Source organism: Amblyomma mixtum, chromosome 6, assembly GCF_055824585.1.
Source record: "Amblyomma mixtum isolate Tamu chromosome 6, ASM5582458v1, whole genome shotgun sequence".
In the NCBI taxonomy this organism is placed as follows: Eukaryota; Metazoa; Arthropoda; class Arachnida; order Ixodida; family Ixodidae; genus Amblyomma; species Amblyomma mixtum.
Genome location: NC_143017.1, coordinates 91,109,831 through 91,124,495, shown reverse-complemented (window position 1 = coordinate 91,124,495; position 14,665 = coordinate 91,109,831). Strand labels below are relative to the sequence as shown.

The following is a 14,665-nucleotide window of genomic DNA, read 5'->3' as shown; positions in this document are numbered from 1 at the left end:
GCGTGAAAGATTCAAACGAACCCCATGGGCAGGCATGTACTGCAGAAACTCGGGCACCCGACCTGCAACCATAGATCCTGTGAATCTAAAGGCATCGCCCCTGAATTAAAAGTCAATATGTACGTCGCCCTTATACCACGAAACATGAATTCAGAATTCCACGAGGGAAGACGCAAGGCAAAGGCAAAAGTCCTTCAACATATCTATCGTAAAAATAAAGGCACTCAATACACGGACGCCGCAACACACCCTACGGCACTGACTGCGATGGCGGCGGTAACCGACTGGCAGGGTGACACAGTCATCAGAGCCACAGTACGCACTGTAAACAGTACAGAGGCTGAAGAATGTGCCATAGCCCTGGCAGTACGAAGGCCTCCGGATCAGTCAATAATTACCATCACTGACTCGCAAACTGCCTGCCGCAACTGCGCACAGGCACGCGTCTCCCTTATCGCGCGTAGCATTCTTCATTGCACACACCAAATCCCGAAAATCCGCCTCGCCTGGACACCGGGGCATGCGCCTCTCCTTGGCAATGAGCGCGTTCATGTGACAGCCCCGGAACTTATCTTCTGGGAACCAGTGGGAAGCCATCCCAACCGCGAGAAGGCGAATCCCATCCCGCTCGCCAATTCGCACCTACTACAATATTACCGACTTTCCACCAGAACATACTCTACACCTCGCAACTGAGAGGAGGCGGCCTTCGGGCGCTAAATACAGACTGACACTGTCCCCAGTCTTGCGCTTAGGCATCCATTTTATCTCACACGTTACAATGCAAATTGCCCCCCTTTCTTTTGAGACTCACATTCATCCCTCTATAGTAGGATACAACTCAAGAACAAAGCGGTAAAAGCCCCTCAAAGGAGCGCCCTTCCAGCCGATGGCGTCGGCCGAGCCTCCTCCTCTCTCCCTTGACCGATACCCTTGAACCAGCTAGTGTGAAATCGCAGGATGTGGCAGATGAATGGAGATTAACGACGGCTTAATCGGACTAACCGCGGCGTCATGAAAATCGGCCGACGCCTTTGGCTGCCGGGCCTCCTTTGAGGGCATCTGTCTCTTCGTTATTGAGCTGTATCCGACTATACCATTCCACATGGGAATGCACCAATCCTCCCCCTATAACCCATGTCATACTTCTCCATGTTCCAGTAGAAACGCGTCTTGTGTGGGCGACCCTGAACGACCAGCGTCACCTGATCACCCGGGCCACTCAGGCAGATGCGGTAAAGGGGCCCTGGACTAAGAGCTGTACCATCTGGGGCCCTCTCTACAACCTGCGCTCATAATAATTTTTTTCCGCGTCTAAATGTGCAGCTTGTTCAAATTATTCGAAGATGCTCGAACTTATGAAGCGGAGGATGGCCATGACATTGTCACGTGTCGTTCGGCTGCGCTAAAGATACCCAGGAATGATAAAATGTTTCTAAAGCTCCCATATTTAAAGCCACGATGCAGTAAATTTACTAAAGGTTCGAAACTTCCAAAAACAAAATTGGCACCATAGCAAGGAAAACAAAACATAAAGACGCATAATATTTGTTGTTTGCTTGTGGTTTCCGCGCTGTGACTTACAATGAGCAACCGCGAAAGCTTTTCCGAGAAAAATCGGAGAGAATTCGGAGAGAATTATGGTATCTGCATTCCCGTCCATAAAGTACCAGCGGCAAGCATTTGGATCCTTGCCACAAAAGTTACTTCTATGGACGTTCTTTTCTATGGTACGGACACTGTCCACATGCGGCCCATTTCAGTCGGCGAGGACTCTGTAGCCATCGAGGCGTATTAGGAGGGGAATGAGGACGTGTTTTTCGAGCTCGTTATTTCCGCAACTTATGAATCTTATGGAGCGCAGTCGCATTGTTGCATGTTTGTTCCAACGTAGACTTTGGGGGCTACCTTACACTAGAAGAGCCATCAATGGGTGAATACATGCGTGCCATTCAGCTCGAGAGGATGAGCACATTAAGCCGAGTCTCTGCGTGAGACCCTTGTTATCGCCCGTCTTTTTATGTCTCAACACTATACGCACTTAACTTATGCGAAAGTAAACGACATAAGCATTTCAGTTATACAGGGTGTTTCATTAATGTTGTCTGCAATTATATAAAAAAATAAGTTTCTGAGTTAGAAGAGCGTTTTTTTCGGCATAGCCTTGTCAGCTGTGTAGTGCATCAGAATACAGCTAAGGCGTGCTGACTATCAGGCTGGCTAACTAATATTTAATTGTTAACTCGGTAACCATTACTATTAGGCTCCTTTTTTTTATGAGAGGCTAGCGGCCCACGGCAATTAGCACTCCCATCACTATCTACAATTTTGAAAATGCCATTTTTGTAACCACATGGTCACAATGGCTCGAAGCTAACACAAAGTGTACAGTACACTGCAAGATACAAAGCATTATTTTTCTTCCCGATGACGTGCGAAAGAATTCTTGACATGAGCAAAAGTATTCTTCGCAGTGACAAGAATGCGTAACCCTCTAACGCTCGGTGCCGTGAATTCGGAATGCGGCACAGACGTTTGCACATTACTACACGGAGCGGGCACGCAGCGTTCGATGTCCCCATGTTCTCAGCAGCAAACGCTTCTGTGAGGAATCTGCGTGAATAAGAAGGGAGGTGTGAAAGTGCTGCTTTCAGGCAGCTTAACGACTCATTTTCTGGCTAGTGTTGAGGGAAGATTAGGAAGCCATCTGGTCATCTCCTGCTGCACACAGAGTCAAATGCTAATTGTTGCCAGTTAGCGACATGCTTACTTCTCAAAATTTAACGGCGCAAACACACTTTTGACATTTATTTTTGAGTGTGGGCACATTGGCAAGAGCATAACATGAAGGTAATGCTTTTATTCTTTGATTCCTCCATACAGGATGTTTAACCTAAGATGTTCTGCAATTTTTAAAAATAATCTTTTTGAGGTTTGGAAAAGCGCCTTTTTAGGCACAGCACTGTCAGTGGTGTTGAGCATCAGCAAAGCTAACATGTGCTAGCGAACAAATTGGTTAACTAACAGTGGGTAGTTAACGTTTTAACCATTACTGCGAATCTCCTTATTTATTGAAAGGCATGTAGACCACCGTAAGCAATATTCATGTCAGTTTTTAGAATTTCATAAACGCAGTTGCCCACGGCGCTGTGGCTTAACAAATTTTTGCTACATCGCCCAAAATACATGCGGTTTCGAGAAGCTTGCAGGAAAACCAACTCCTCAACTGCATGTAACTCTTCGAAATAGCCAAAATTTTGTGGGCCACAACGCCGGTAACTTCGTTTCGAAATTCTGAAAACTCATGTATCTTACTTACGGCTGTCTACGTGCCGCTCAGTAACTTAGGATACTAAAAGTAATAGTTAAAACGTTAACTACTCAATTATAGTTAGACTACTAGCTAGCTTGTCCTAGCTGTTGTCTGATAGGCCATACCGCTGACAATGTTATGCTGAAAAAAGTGCTCTTCTAACTAAAAAAAAAAACAATTTTAATAACTGCAGAGCACCTTAGGTGAAACGCTCGGTTTGCACGGGAATTAAAGCGTTAAATCTTTAATCCAAGAACACTCTTGCTTCGAAACGACAGTGCTGGACATCTTTCTTACGTCGATGTTCTCATTATCACTTTGAAGGAAAAAATTACACACAAACAAGCGCACTAAAGAACGTTGTATTGTGTCCTAGAACAGAAATTCATTATCTCAAGAAGGAAACTTCAATGAAAACTAATGCCTTTGTGAGAGGCCCTGTGTTCAGTCTTTGTGATGTGTGCTTTCTTTCTGATGAAGCATGAATACTTCCTTTATGAGCTAGACTAAATTAACCGGTCTGCTGAAGTAGGGGTAGAGGCAGCCACACAGGCCAGACGAGGCAAGACGGGAAATTTTGGTTTCTAATTTTGTCATTAAACGTATTGGTCTGCTCTATTCATTGGGAGAGAGGGAGAAAAAAATATATGAGCGGAGATGCAGGCAGGCTAACTAGGTGGCACCCAGTATGACAGCCTACACTTGGGAAGAGGAACAAACGGAGAGACAGAAAGGGAAAGGAGGAATAGGAAGAGGAAAGTCTACAGCCTTGAACTAAAACCTGCGTCCTTTAAGAGCGCTATTCACTCAGGTATACGAGGAGGAGGGCGGCTCAGTGCGCAGTCTGAATGTTCGGTATTGGCTCTGCGGGGCACCATTTCTATCGTGATGCTTAAGTGAAATGTGTGAGGTTCACGCTCGCGCTTGTCGGAGTAGCGTTCGTAGGTAAAGGGCAAATACTGCGCGTTAACTAACGAAGTTACTCGTGCTCGAGAAAAAAGCACAGTTCGCACAGTGAACGGTGAAAATATTCCTAAAGGAAGATGTCTTCAAACTTAGTTCGTGGTAACTCTGCGTCAGAGGAAGTAAATTCTTCGGAGAAGCGTCACCTTCGAACGCCTTAACATTCCTTATTAAAATTTTGGTTTGACAGAAGCGTCCCGATAACGGGCAAACCACGAATGGCGACAAACGGTGCCAGCACAATGTATGCGTAGTACATGCAGATGATCTCTTTATTCGAAGGCATGAAGTGTTCTATAATTCTGCGTTTTCAGCGACTTCCGCGTAGTTTTCCAGAACCGAGCGGGAGAAATTGCCCTTATGAAAATGATCTATAGACAGTCTATAGACTTCTTATTGACTCTATTGACTTCCTATAGATATTGCTTTTTGTCTATTCATAGTCTATAGGCTGTCTATAGACAAAAGTCTATAAAAGTGCATGGCCATAAATTTATAGATTATCTATAGACTGTCTATGACATTTGTATTGCCTACAGACTTTTGCCTAAGACAGTTTATAGACTTTATAGACAGAAGTCTATAGACACTCTATAGACTCTAAAACTTTTTTTGTAAGGGGCATCTCTGCTTCTATTCCAAAGCGAGGAGGCAGCCGCTGGAAAACTTTTGCGGTTTCAATTAACTGGAGTGTAGGAAACTCGAACGCAAATGCATGTTCGAGTCATCACTTGTAATCGAAACTTGCTTGTGCTGTCTTACGTTAAGGTTTGATCTCGGACTCCTATCTCTTCTTTAACCCAGACGTTTACATAAGCAATGCTTATTTGTACTTCATGAAAAAACGAGCAAGGACATAACAACCACCAGCAGTTTTAGCTTAAGCATCAAGCGCCGAGATCGATATGCGGGAGAAAAACTCGAGTGAAAAACACATGCACAAATTGCACGCTGCTTCGTGCCTAACTAGATATGAGAGGAATAAGTATGCCCGTTGATCGTAGGAAAGGGTTTCTGTGTGCGACGACAGACGACGCTGGGATAACGTGATTACTATTACTGAGGTTATAGATGTCTTCTTCTAACAAAGCTTTGTGTAAACATAATTTTTCATCATCCGGACGGATTCGCGAGTGGGAAAAAACTCCTCAGAACAGCAGCTTAAAAGAAGCGCGCCACTTCTTTAAAATGCGCGGTTAGCAACAGTGGGTTCAAACTAATAATAGAAAGGATTAGCTCATTCGAAACAAAGAGAACGAAGAGGAAAATTTACAAGGGTTTGCAAGCATTACACTGCCATTTTATGAGGCCAACAACAACAACAACAAAGGGTGTCAGCCTGACCCGTCCAGAAAAATAAATGTAAGAAAGTGAAAATATAGGTCAGACAATTATTTTTGAAAGTATTATTAGTGTTCAGGAAGCAACATCAGTGTGTAGGGTACGATAAGTTGTCTCGTTGCAGGTTTCTGCACAAGAAACAATAACAACAAGAAAGAATAGCTAGAAACTATCCGCAGTTGTAATTGGTCTTAAACATGAAATGGTCGCAGGGAGATTCAAATTATCATCGGCACCGATTGGACTACTTTATTGCTTGTTCATCACCATTACTGTCGTTTCTCTCGTCACTAAAGTTTAGTCAGATTTTCTCGGCGTAAAGCGCGACCATCTTCGTCCTTTAGACAAGCATCGCCCATTCTGCACTTTGCACCAGCTCCTCTAAGCGCATAAGAGACCGAGGTTCAACAGTTGTCATACCGTTCTCGCCTCTAAGATGGCGACAGGTTGAACAAGCGGTGCTTTAGCTTCTGCGCCTCATTACCTCGTGGCTGATTATTCTTGAGCAGGGCACAGAAGAAGGCTTCAAGACTAAAATACGGTTGGCCACCGTGCACTAAGGGAAAGCGAAATATAGGAGAGAAAAGATGGAAAGGAGGAAAAGTAGAACACAGAAAAGTGCGCACTAAGTTAAACTACTACAGTCAAACGCGCGCAAACTCTTCTGCCTAGGCATGAGTGAAGTTATTTTATGGCCGCCTTGTGTAATCCACTCCAAGGAAGCGTACCAGCAAATCTACGTTAGAAACTCATGCACCGAAGAAAATGATTGAAAGAGAGATTGAGAGAGTGAGAGAGAGATTGCCGCTTTCTCTTTGACAGAACTTCTCGTGGGGTGCCACTGCGCTTAAGTAATAAAAAAAAAAAGCCGAGATAGATTCAGGAAACTGTTTTTGTCCGGACTACTTGGCTCGAAACACAGTAAGAAAAAAAAGGAGAAAATACCGGCATCAGTACACTCTGCCAACCTCCAAAAGGCACTTGTGGAGCTTTTATTTCAACCGCAGAGAAGCAGCGACACGCGCGGTCACGCTCGAATGGCTTTGCCTGCCAAACTGCCGAAGCGGTGCCAGTGAAAGAGTCGTTCCGCACGCGACTGAAATGGTGCAGAATGGTTCCCAGAGTGAAATACCATCCAGACTGCGCCGACTCGAGGTTTCCTTCTGTTTATTTTCAACCTCGAGTCAGGCTAAAACGCATGAACCGAGAGCTGAACAACACAAGATATAATAATCTCGGTTTCTTGCGTTTTTTTTTAAAATTTAATGAACTGCGCTCTTTTAAAACAATTCTTGAATGTGTGCAACCAGACGCACTTTTCTGAAAAAAACTAAAACACTGAACTCTTGCCAGGGAGCTCAAAGCAGCCATGTTGGGAAAAACTGCTTCTTAGCTCGCGTCTCCTTCAGTTTCCTGACGTGCAATACCCAGTGGACTGACAAAATTCGAAGAAACTTGATAGTTCATTAGAAATTTCAGCTTTTTAGGCTTTATAAACGCTGTTGTGACTGCAGTGTATTGGTACCTGCAGACTGGAGTTCACACTTATCAATCTAGGCATCCTTTTGGAGTGTTTGGAAATGGCGAGGCTACAGACAGGCTTGACATACGCGTACATCTATTTATCAATCACGTTGTGAGACACACCGCTTTGTTCAGGAACTCACGCTGTATGTTTTATCCGTGTCATCCGTGACACCTCAGAAATTCAGCAGTTCTTCAGGGAGCCATGTAGTAATGCAAGTCACCGGTCAAAGTACGCATATTTTGTCAAGCGGCAGCTTGAAGAGGCTCCAGCCGCGTATTGAGCGGTTGGCTGGCCTTACACGAGGGATCGTTGGATCGGAAATAATTATTCCCGCTGCGCTCGATTACGGACCCGAGCTCATGAAGAAATGACGTCATAAGCGTCGAAAGATGATTGGTATACGTGGAAAAAAAGTAGCTTTTTTGTTTGTGTCATCCCTGTGTATTTGTGAAAAAAACCTATCACATGCATAGCGCAAAGCTCTCGCTCGATGAAAGACCCACGGCTGCTGAAAAGGAAATATCCCCTTGAAAGAAGAGTCGGGAGCAATCTGCTGGCAACGAAGTATGTTAAACTCGGTATGCCCGCGGTTACAAAACAGACACAGGTTGCGCTGGTATGGGTTAAGGGACGATTACAAAGTACGTAAAACGAACATACGCACAGAGTAGAACAATTTCAAAACACGAAAAATTGAAAGATATAACGATCAGGAGAGGAAAGAAACAAGGGCAAGCATTGATATGAGTGTGAACAAGCGAGAGTGCATTGATATTCTCGATACGTTTACCGATAGGACAGAACGCATTTCTGGGTATTTATAGGAGCAGCCTGCTCATTATTCTCATCCGGGTGCATTTTTCATTCGTAGGCGCCACATGAGGTGCCTTCTTGATGTGGTTTGCGCACGATAATTAAGATAAAGGATTCTGCGCACAGTTGGCATACCATTTTAGTGCCTCATTTCTATTCGCTCAAACGCATTGGCGCTAAGCTGTCGAAAGCGTTGCGTGAGTTTAAAGTGGCATGCTAATATAAAGCGGTGAAGCTTTGAAGGTGAATCCGTAGACGAAGGCTCGCATGTTTTTGGTATATACTAATACTACTAATATAATTTTTGGTATATATTATGCGACTTCTTTAGAACTGATCTTTTTTTCCCATTCCTTGAGCTTCACTAGACTGCCATGACCTGAACTTCAAGGTGAAAGAATAGGTCAAAACCTATAAGGTCATTTAAGGGGAAACCCCCGAGGTGAAGTAGATTTGTATTAAGGGAGTAATTACTCATTGGCGTCCACCCAAGCGCAGCCTTACGGCTGCAAATAAAAGGTATACAGCTTTCTCGGAAACTTCGTAGTTACAGCAAAATTTGTGCTGGTTCAGGGTTCGAACACTGGACCACCGCTTCACCGGAGCAGTCGCGCTACCAACTGAGCTAACCGGGAAGGCAACACAATGGTAAGGCGAGTGCGAACTGATCAATATCTCGAAGTGGGAACAGTGTTGGTAAAATGATTAGGGGAACTGTTTCCACTTCGAGTTATTGATCATTTCTCTCTCGCCCTACCATAAGCTTCCCGTCCTGCTTAGCTCAGTAAGTAGAGCGACTGCTCCTGTGAAGCGGTGGTCCGGGTTCGAACCCCAGACCAGAAAGAGTTTTTCTGTAACTACGAAGTTTCTGAGAAAGCTATATAGCTTTCATTTGAAGCCATAAGGCTGCGCTTGGGTGGATGCCAAAGAGTAATTACTCCCTTAATATTATTAGACTCGCAGAGTAACTAGGAACAAGGGGGAGCATTGAAACGCCATTTCTGATCGCTGCTAATTGCAACATTATATCAGGTAGCTTTCTTGATTCTTGAAAATTGATACCACGAACAGTGACCCCTAGTACTGAGCATATTTCGAGAATTTCATAAAATGTGCTTTAGTTCCCGGTCGTAAATGGAAAGTGCATCAAATTGTATTCCTCAGCTATCTGCATGCGTGCAGAAAGAAACTGATTCCCAATGCATGCCTCTTCGAAGCTTTTTGAAGTACTTTTTTTCTAGCGGCAACCTTGAGCACACGTCCGTCAACTGTTTAGTAAATTTTCTGCCTTGTTCATATTCATACCTCGCGAGTTCTACGTTCGAGTTAGTTTCAACGAAGTCTATCCAGTCGAATAGATCGAGCTACCGCCTCCTGACTCAGCTTCGTTGCTTTTCCCTTAAGGACGATACGCATAACTGTCGAGCAAGAACTAAATACTTCGCACTCTGCACACGACGTTCTGCCATTATTGCTTATTGAGTTCGCAGCGATCTAGCTGCGAATGTATAAATCCAAGTCTAAAACCACGATAGGCTTTAGTTAATTATGGGTAATTACAAACTGCTGGGAAAGCAATGATTGCTGAATGGCTGAATGTGTCGGTGTATGACGAATAGCGAAAATACCAGATCTATTCTGCGTCACCCGAGACAACATAACAACCTGGTTGCATATGAAAATTCGAGTAATTGCAGATCGATCAGTGCAGGTCTGCTTCCCTAACCGCGGGCATGAACAGAGCTGTTTGCAGACGCATTTGCGACGGACTCACCACTTCTATAAGCTGAGAGAGCTTGAGCTTGATTCGTACTGTGAGCGCGTCGGTGTCGTTCACGACGGGGCGGACCAGCTTGTTGTAGCCGGAGATGAGGTCGTCGTAGAGCCGCTTGGCGTCCGGGCTCCCACGGACTCCTGTACGTCAAAAGAAGCATGAGTGCGATTAGTTGGGTTGCTTCGTTGGATTCTGTGGCACACAAGCAACTTAGGTCGCAATGCGTCTCAAGCACGAATAAATATGCACTCCTTTCGTTTTAGGGAGAAGTTTGCCGATTTGTTTTTCATAAAGGACATACTGCATGGTAACATTTTGACTCTGCCGTGCAAAGTCTCCCATCTACGTTCTTGCCAGCCCGTTCGTATGTACATCTGCAGAGACGCACCCGTGAAAACGTCAAACTGTGCCAGCTCTGCACTGGTGCTTCCCCTGTGCACATGTGCATTAATGCATCTGTGCAGAAGCCAAGCCAATGTCCTCGTACAGCTCACACAGTAATGCAGAGCAATAGGAAAGTACCTGCTGCATGAAGGAATACCCTACTGCGTTTCATGCCATAGGTGTAACATATATTGCTCTGCAAAATTTTACTCCGTTAGCTGTATCAGCCTATTCCCCTCGCTTCGCGTCTTCGGTTTTGTCCGTCCTCGTGCCTTATTCTGCAACGAAGAGACAGACAGCCACACACGCACAAAGCGGTAGGCTCAGGCGCAGCCCCCCCTATGGCCACTCTGCAGTGCACTCCATCATTCGGCAAAAGCCAGTTCGGGCAACCGATTTGGAACGGATGGCCCTAACAAAGGCCGTGATGCAGAGCACACTTCCCCCAGCAGTGAATCCGCTCAGTCATTCACAGGATACTAGTGCACCACGTTTTGGTAAAGTGCATCTCTGAACAATCACCTCAAAAATGGGCTGTTTTCTGATTTCAAAGCTGCCCTACAATGCCCTCAATCTGTCTTGAGCCATAGCGACCATGAGCAACTTGTAGCGGAGGTACGACATCTGCACCACCAGGCAATCGACTGGGGTCACGAAATCATATTCCAGTGGGTGCCAGGCCGTAGCGGCATTGTTGCAAACGCCTTAGGTAGCGATTCTGCTCCATCGGCTCACGATACAACCTACATTGTCCGCATACCACTAACAAGAGCTCACACAGCAAGGCACCTTCAACTGCTAGCCCGAAACGTACAGCCGGGATCTCTGATCTAACCCTGGAGGTTGGACACCCCCCTCGCACCACTTCGACCCCTTGCTTCAACTTCACGCACCATTCGGCCTCTCCCGCTGTGATACTGCGCTATTGTGCCGCCTGTGGCTGGGAGTGGTGTTCACAAACGCCTATTCTAATCTCATCGCAATGGCAGAATCTCCAACGTATGAGCAGTGCGGTGGCGATGAAACGATCGGACACCTCTTCCCTGACTGCCCTCGTTTTGAGCGAGAGCGTGCCTTCCTGGCTGCTACTCTGTACCGCTTGAACTCGCGTCCTCTAACAGAATCCAAGATTCTGGGGTCTTGGAGAAAACCTTCCTTACAAAGGAAAGCGGTGAAAGCGCTCCTGAGGTTCTTGAAGGACTCGGGGTTGTGTTTCCGTCTATAAACTTTAAGCTTTAAGTGTGCGCCCTCTGTCCTCTTGTCATATTGTCATAATGGTCGATGGACACTTGCAAAACTCATTGCGTTGACACTCTTTTTTCCTTTTTTCCCCATTTGTTCCCCTCCCCACGTGTACGGTAGCCTACTGGGCATCGCTTGGTTAACCTGCTTTTCCGTCGTTCTGTTTCTCTCTCTCTGTCTCTCTATATATATATGATCGTCCATCTGAACAGCAACTCATGCCATATTTTAATGATGTAAACATTAAATAGTGCAGGAATATATGGACTGCTCGGAAAACTCGGTGCATGTAATGCAGGGAAACAGTAAAACAGAGAAAAGATTCATGCGAAACGGGAGCTGCATTACTACTTTTGTCACACACTGGTTCACCGTTTATTCGTTACTTCTTTTTGTGTTTCGTTCCTTCTGCACTTTTTGAGCTCAGGTGCACCTATTTAGGCAAAGTGCTTAGTATCGTTGCCTGACACGCTACGCAGTTTGGGACGGAGACTGTCGCGCATATTTCCATGTTTATCAGCCTCGCTCAGTAAAGGCCTCTCCCATATCTCTTCAATTAACCCTGTCCTGTGCCAGCTACGGCTATTTTATCTGCGCAAGCTTCTCAATCTCATCCGCCCGTCTAAATTTCCGCCGCCGCCTGCTACGCTTGCCTTCTTCACAGATTAGAGCTCATTACAAAATAATAATTATGACCGCCACTTAGTGACAACAAGGTAACATAAATGCTTTCGTACCCCTCTTATCTTGAGAACGTACGTGCATGTAAGCATACTGCTATTTTATGGAATAGATCATTAGTTTCCGCATTAAGGCTTGGTTTGGGAGGTGTGCAAGCGCCTGCTGTAAGTTGCGGGCACAAATTATGTATCTAGTCCAACAGTTTCCAATGCGATTGCGATTCGGACAGATAGACTACGCCCCCGTAATCTACGTAGCTTAAGGCCGACCATGTGTTAAACCCAGGTAGTTATGGAGAAGACAGGTTAAATCATAGCTCGATGTTTCCGGGAAAGAAGCTTAAAAGCGTTGAGGATTTAACCTTTAGTGCATTTATGCTTCGTAGGAAAGTGGGGTTGTTGTCAAAAATGAGTCCTATAAATTAGCATCCGTCTTTCGCTGGTTGTAAAAGGGCAACTTGGACTGTAGTTGGCAATTTAACCACGCTCTCCTTACATTGTATCGTGAATTCCTCGGTAACGTTCTCAGATAACCACTGCATTAACTTTGCACCATTATCATCTACAAGAAGTCATCACGAGCTAAATTTCATACCGTATTTGGCACGTACTAATATGTTCAAATCCAGTTTTTTTCCCCGTTCAATAGAAGCCTGGAATTCTCTACCTGGGTCCATTCGTTCATGTCCTGTTCAAAGTTTTATAACTGCCATTGAAGACGCATAATAGCTGAATATTCTTACCGTGTCGTTAACAGCTCCTTTCTTGTCTGATACTATTTTTTCGTGTGATTTGAACTTTATTGTAGTGCTCACTTTGTACATTTTGCAGTATTTTGTTACCTTTGTTGCGTATTTTGCATTTTGTGTTTTTCCCACTCGTGCCATAGCACATATAATTGCGCTGCAGTGTAAATAAATAAATAAATAAATAGAAAAACAAACAAACAAACAAACAAACAAATAAATAAATAGATGACTGGAAGAACGTTACTGCGCTACAGGACGTCGACAGACGTTCCCATTTAGACTTCTAGCGTTGCGCTGTTCTAGCGAGAGGTAAATTTCGTAACTCGTTCTGAGAAAACGATGCAGTAAATATTAGTTTTTTTTTTCAGAGTAGTAGTAGTAGTAGTAGTAGTAGTAGTAGTAGTAGTAGTAGTAGTAGTAGTAGTAGTAGTAGACCTTTATTCGGTCATGTCGACCGCCTGGGCGACCGGACGCCGCTGTTCTTCCTCCCCTTCAGCGCCAAGTCAGTCGAGCCAGGTGGTGATGGATAGAGAACGTGGGGTTAGGAATCCGACTGCTGAGCAGCCGGGGAATAGAAGAGGCAATGGGCCAGGTCCGCATAGATACAGGGGCAGTTGGGACAGGAAGGGTCCGATCGATAGAGAAAGAGGCGGGACGGGCTGATGAGTGCATTCATTTGGGTGTTCAGAGTAAACTAATTTACGCCTTTTCGATGCACTAGTCTAGTTGAGAGTTGTATGCCTATTTATCCAATTGAGGATGAGAGAGAGAGAAGAATGAGGAAAGGCGGGGAGGTTAACTAACAGAATCCACCGAGAGAAGAGAGTTGAGTTAAAAATGGCATATAGAAGGAAGTAGAGACCTTGCGTATGGCATAGTCATAGCCTATTGCGCAAGCACTACGCCTTCAAGAAACAGAGCTGTGCGTAAATGTAGAGCGTAAATGCCGGATCTCGATGTAGTCTCACAAGTCTTCTGCGAGTTGAAAAATACAGGAAGAAAGTGTTGTCTGCAGAACAAATGCCACCCACGCTGCGTTTCCTAAACGGGAAGAGCGGACTGGTTATCACGCAGCTTTTTAAAATCCAGACTGGGGAAGAACTAGAACGTCTTGGGATTAGAGGTAAAAGGTTAAACAAATATTGACCATGCTTTCAAAAGGTTTTGCCAGAAAATTTGAGAGCTATAGGCCTGTGGCCGTTGTCAGTTGTTAGCGGATTCACATGTTTCAAGGAAGTTTTATTAGCAGCCTCCTCCGTATTGTGGTATTTTGCCTCTTTTCTGTATTTTATTTTTAAATTTCATAGCCCTAGCGCTGCTGGTTTGGAAATACATGCAAGCTTTGCCAGTGTATTTATTCTGGTACTTTCTTTGTCAGCGACAGACAGAAATTTTATCTTTGGAAAGTAAGCAGACTTCAGTATTCCTCATTTGTGCCGAGTGTATCGAAACCTACAGTTTTTCGGCCATGTTTCTTCATCTCAGGGATATATCTTCCTGTACAGAAGAACATGAAAGCCTGTGTAAATGTTCGCTCAAAATATTGGACAAACCTTTTTAATTTTTTCTAGTGTGAGGTTTAGAGCGCCCGTGAACTGTGCAGGGTGAGTAGTTGTCGCCAGAGTTGTACGTGACGCGTTAGAAGTAATAGAGTACCTACAACGAATTTCATTTTCTTCGAATTTTGTAATGCACATTAATTTTTGCAAGATGCAACGTTCTCTGTATATGTAGTTTTTTTTAGTAAGCACTAGTGCTAGTGCGGAATAATCCGCCGCGATAAAGACACAACGGTCGGGCTGCAGAAAAGCCGCGCGCTCAAGGATGGCCAGACATGCAAGCCCGAGCGGCCTGCATGTGACTAGTCCCGTGTTCCGC

The 14,665-nt window shown here is 44.8% G+C and overlaps 1 protein-coding gene across 1 annotated transcript in view; it reads right to left on the bottom strand.

The window, feature by feature from the left end:
• The window catches only part of LOC149339648 (acetylcholine receptor subunit alpha-like), a 134,813-nt gene that overhangs the window by 56,236 nt on the left and 63,912 nt on the right, over positions 1-14,665 (bottom strand). Inside the window, exon 2 of the mRNA XM_089548350.1 lies at positions 9,733-9,872. Within this exon, the coding sequence (XP_089404476.1) occupies positions 9,733-9,872 (140 nt within the window). The remainder of the gene's footprint in view (positions 1-9,732; positions 9,873-14,665) is intronic.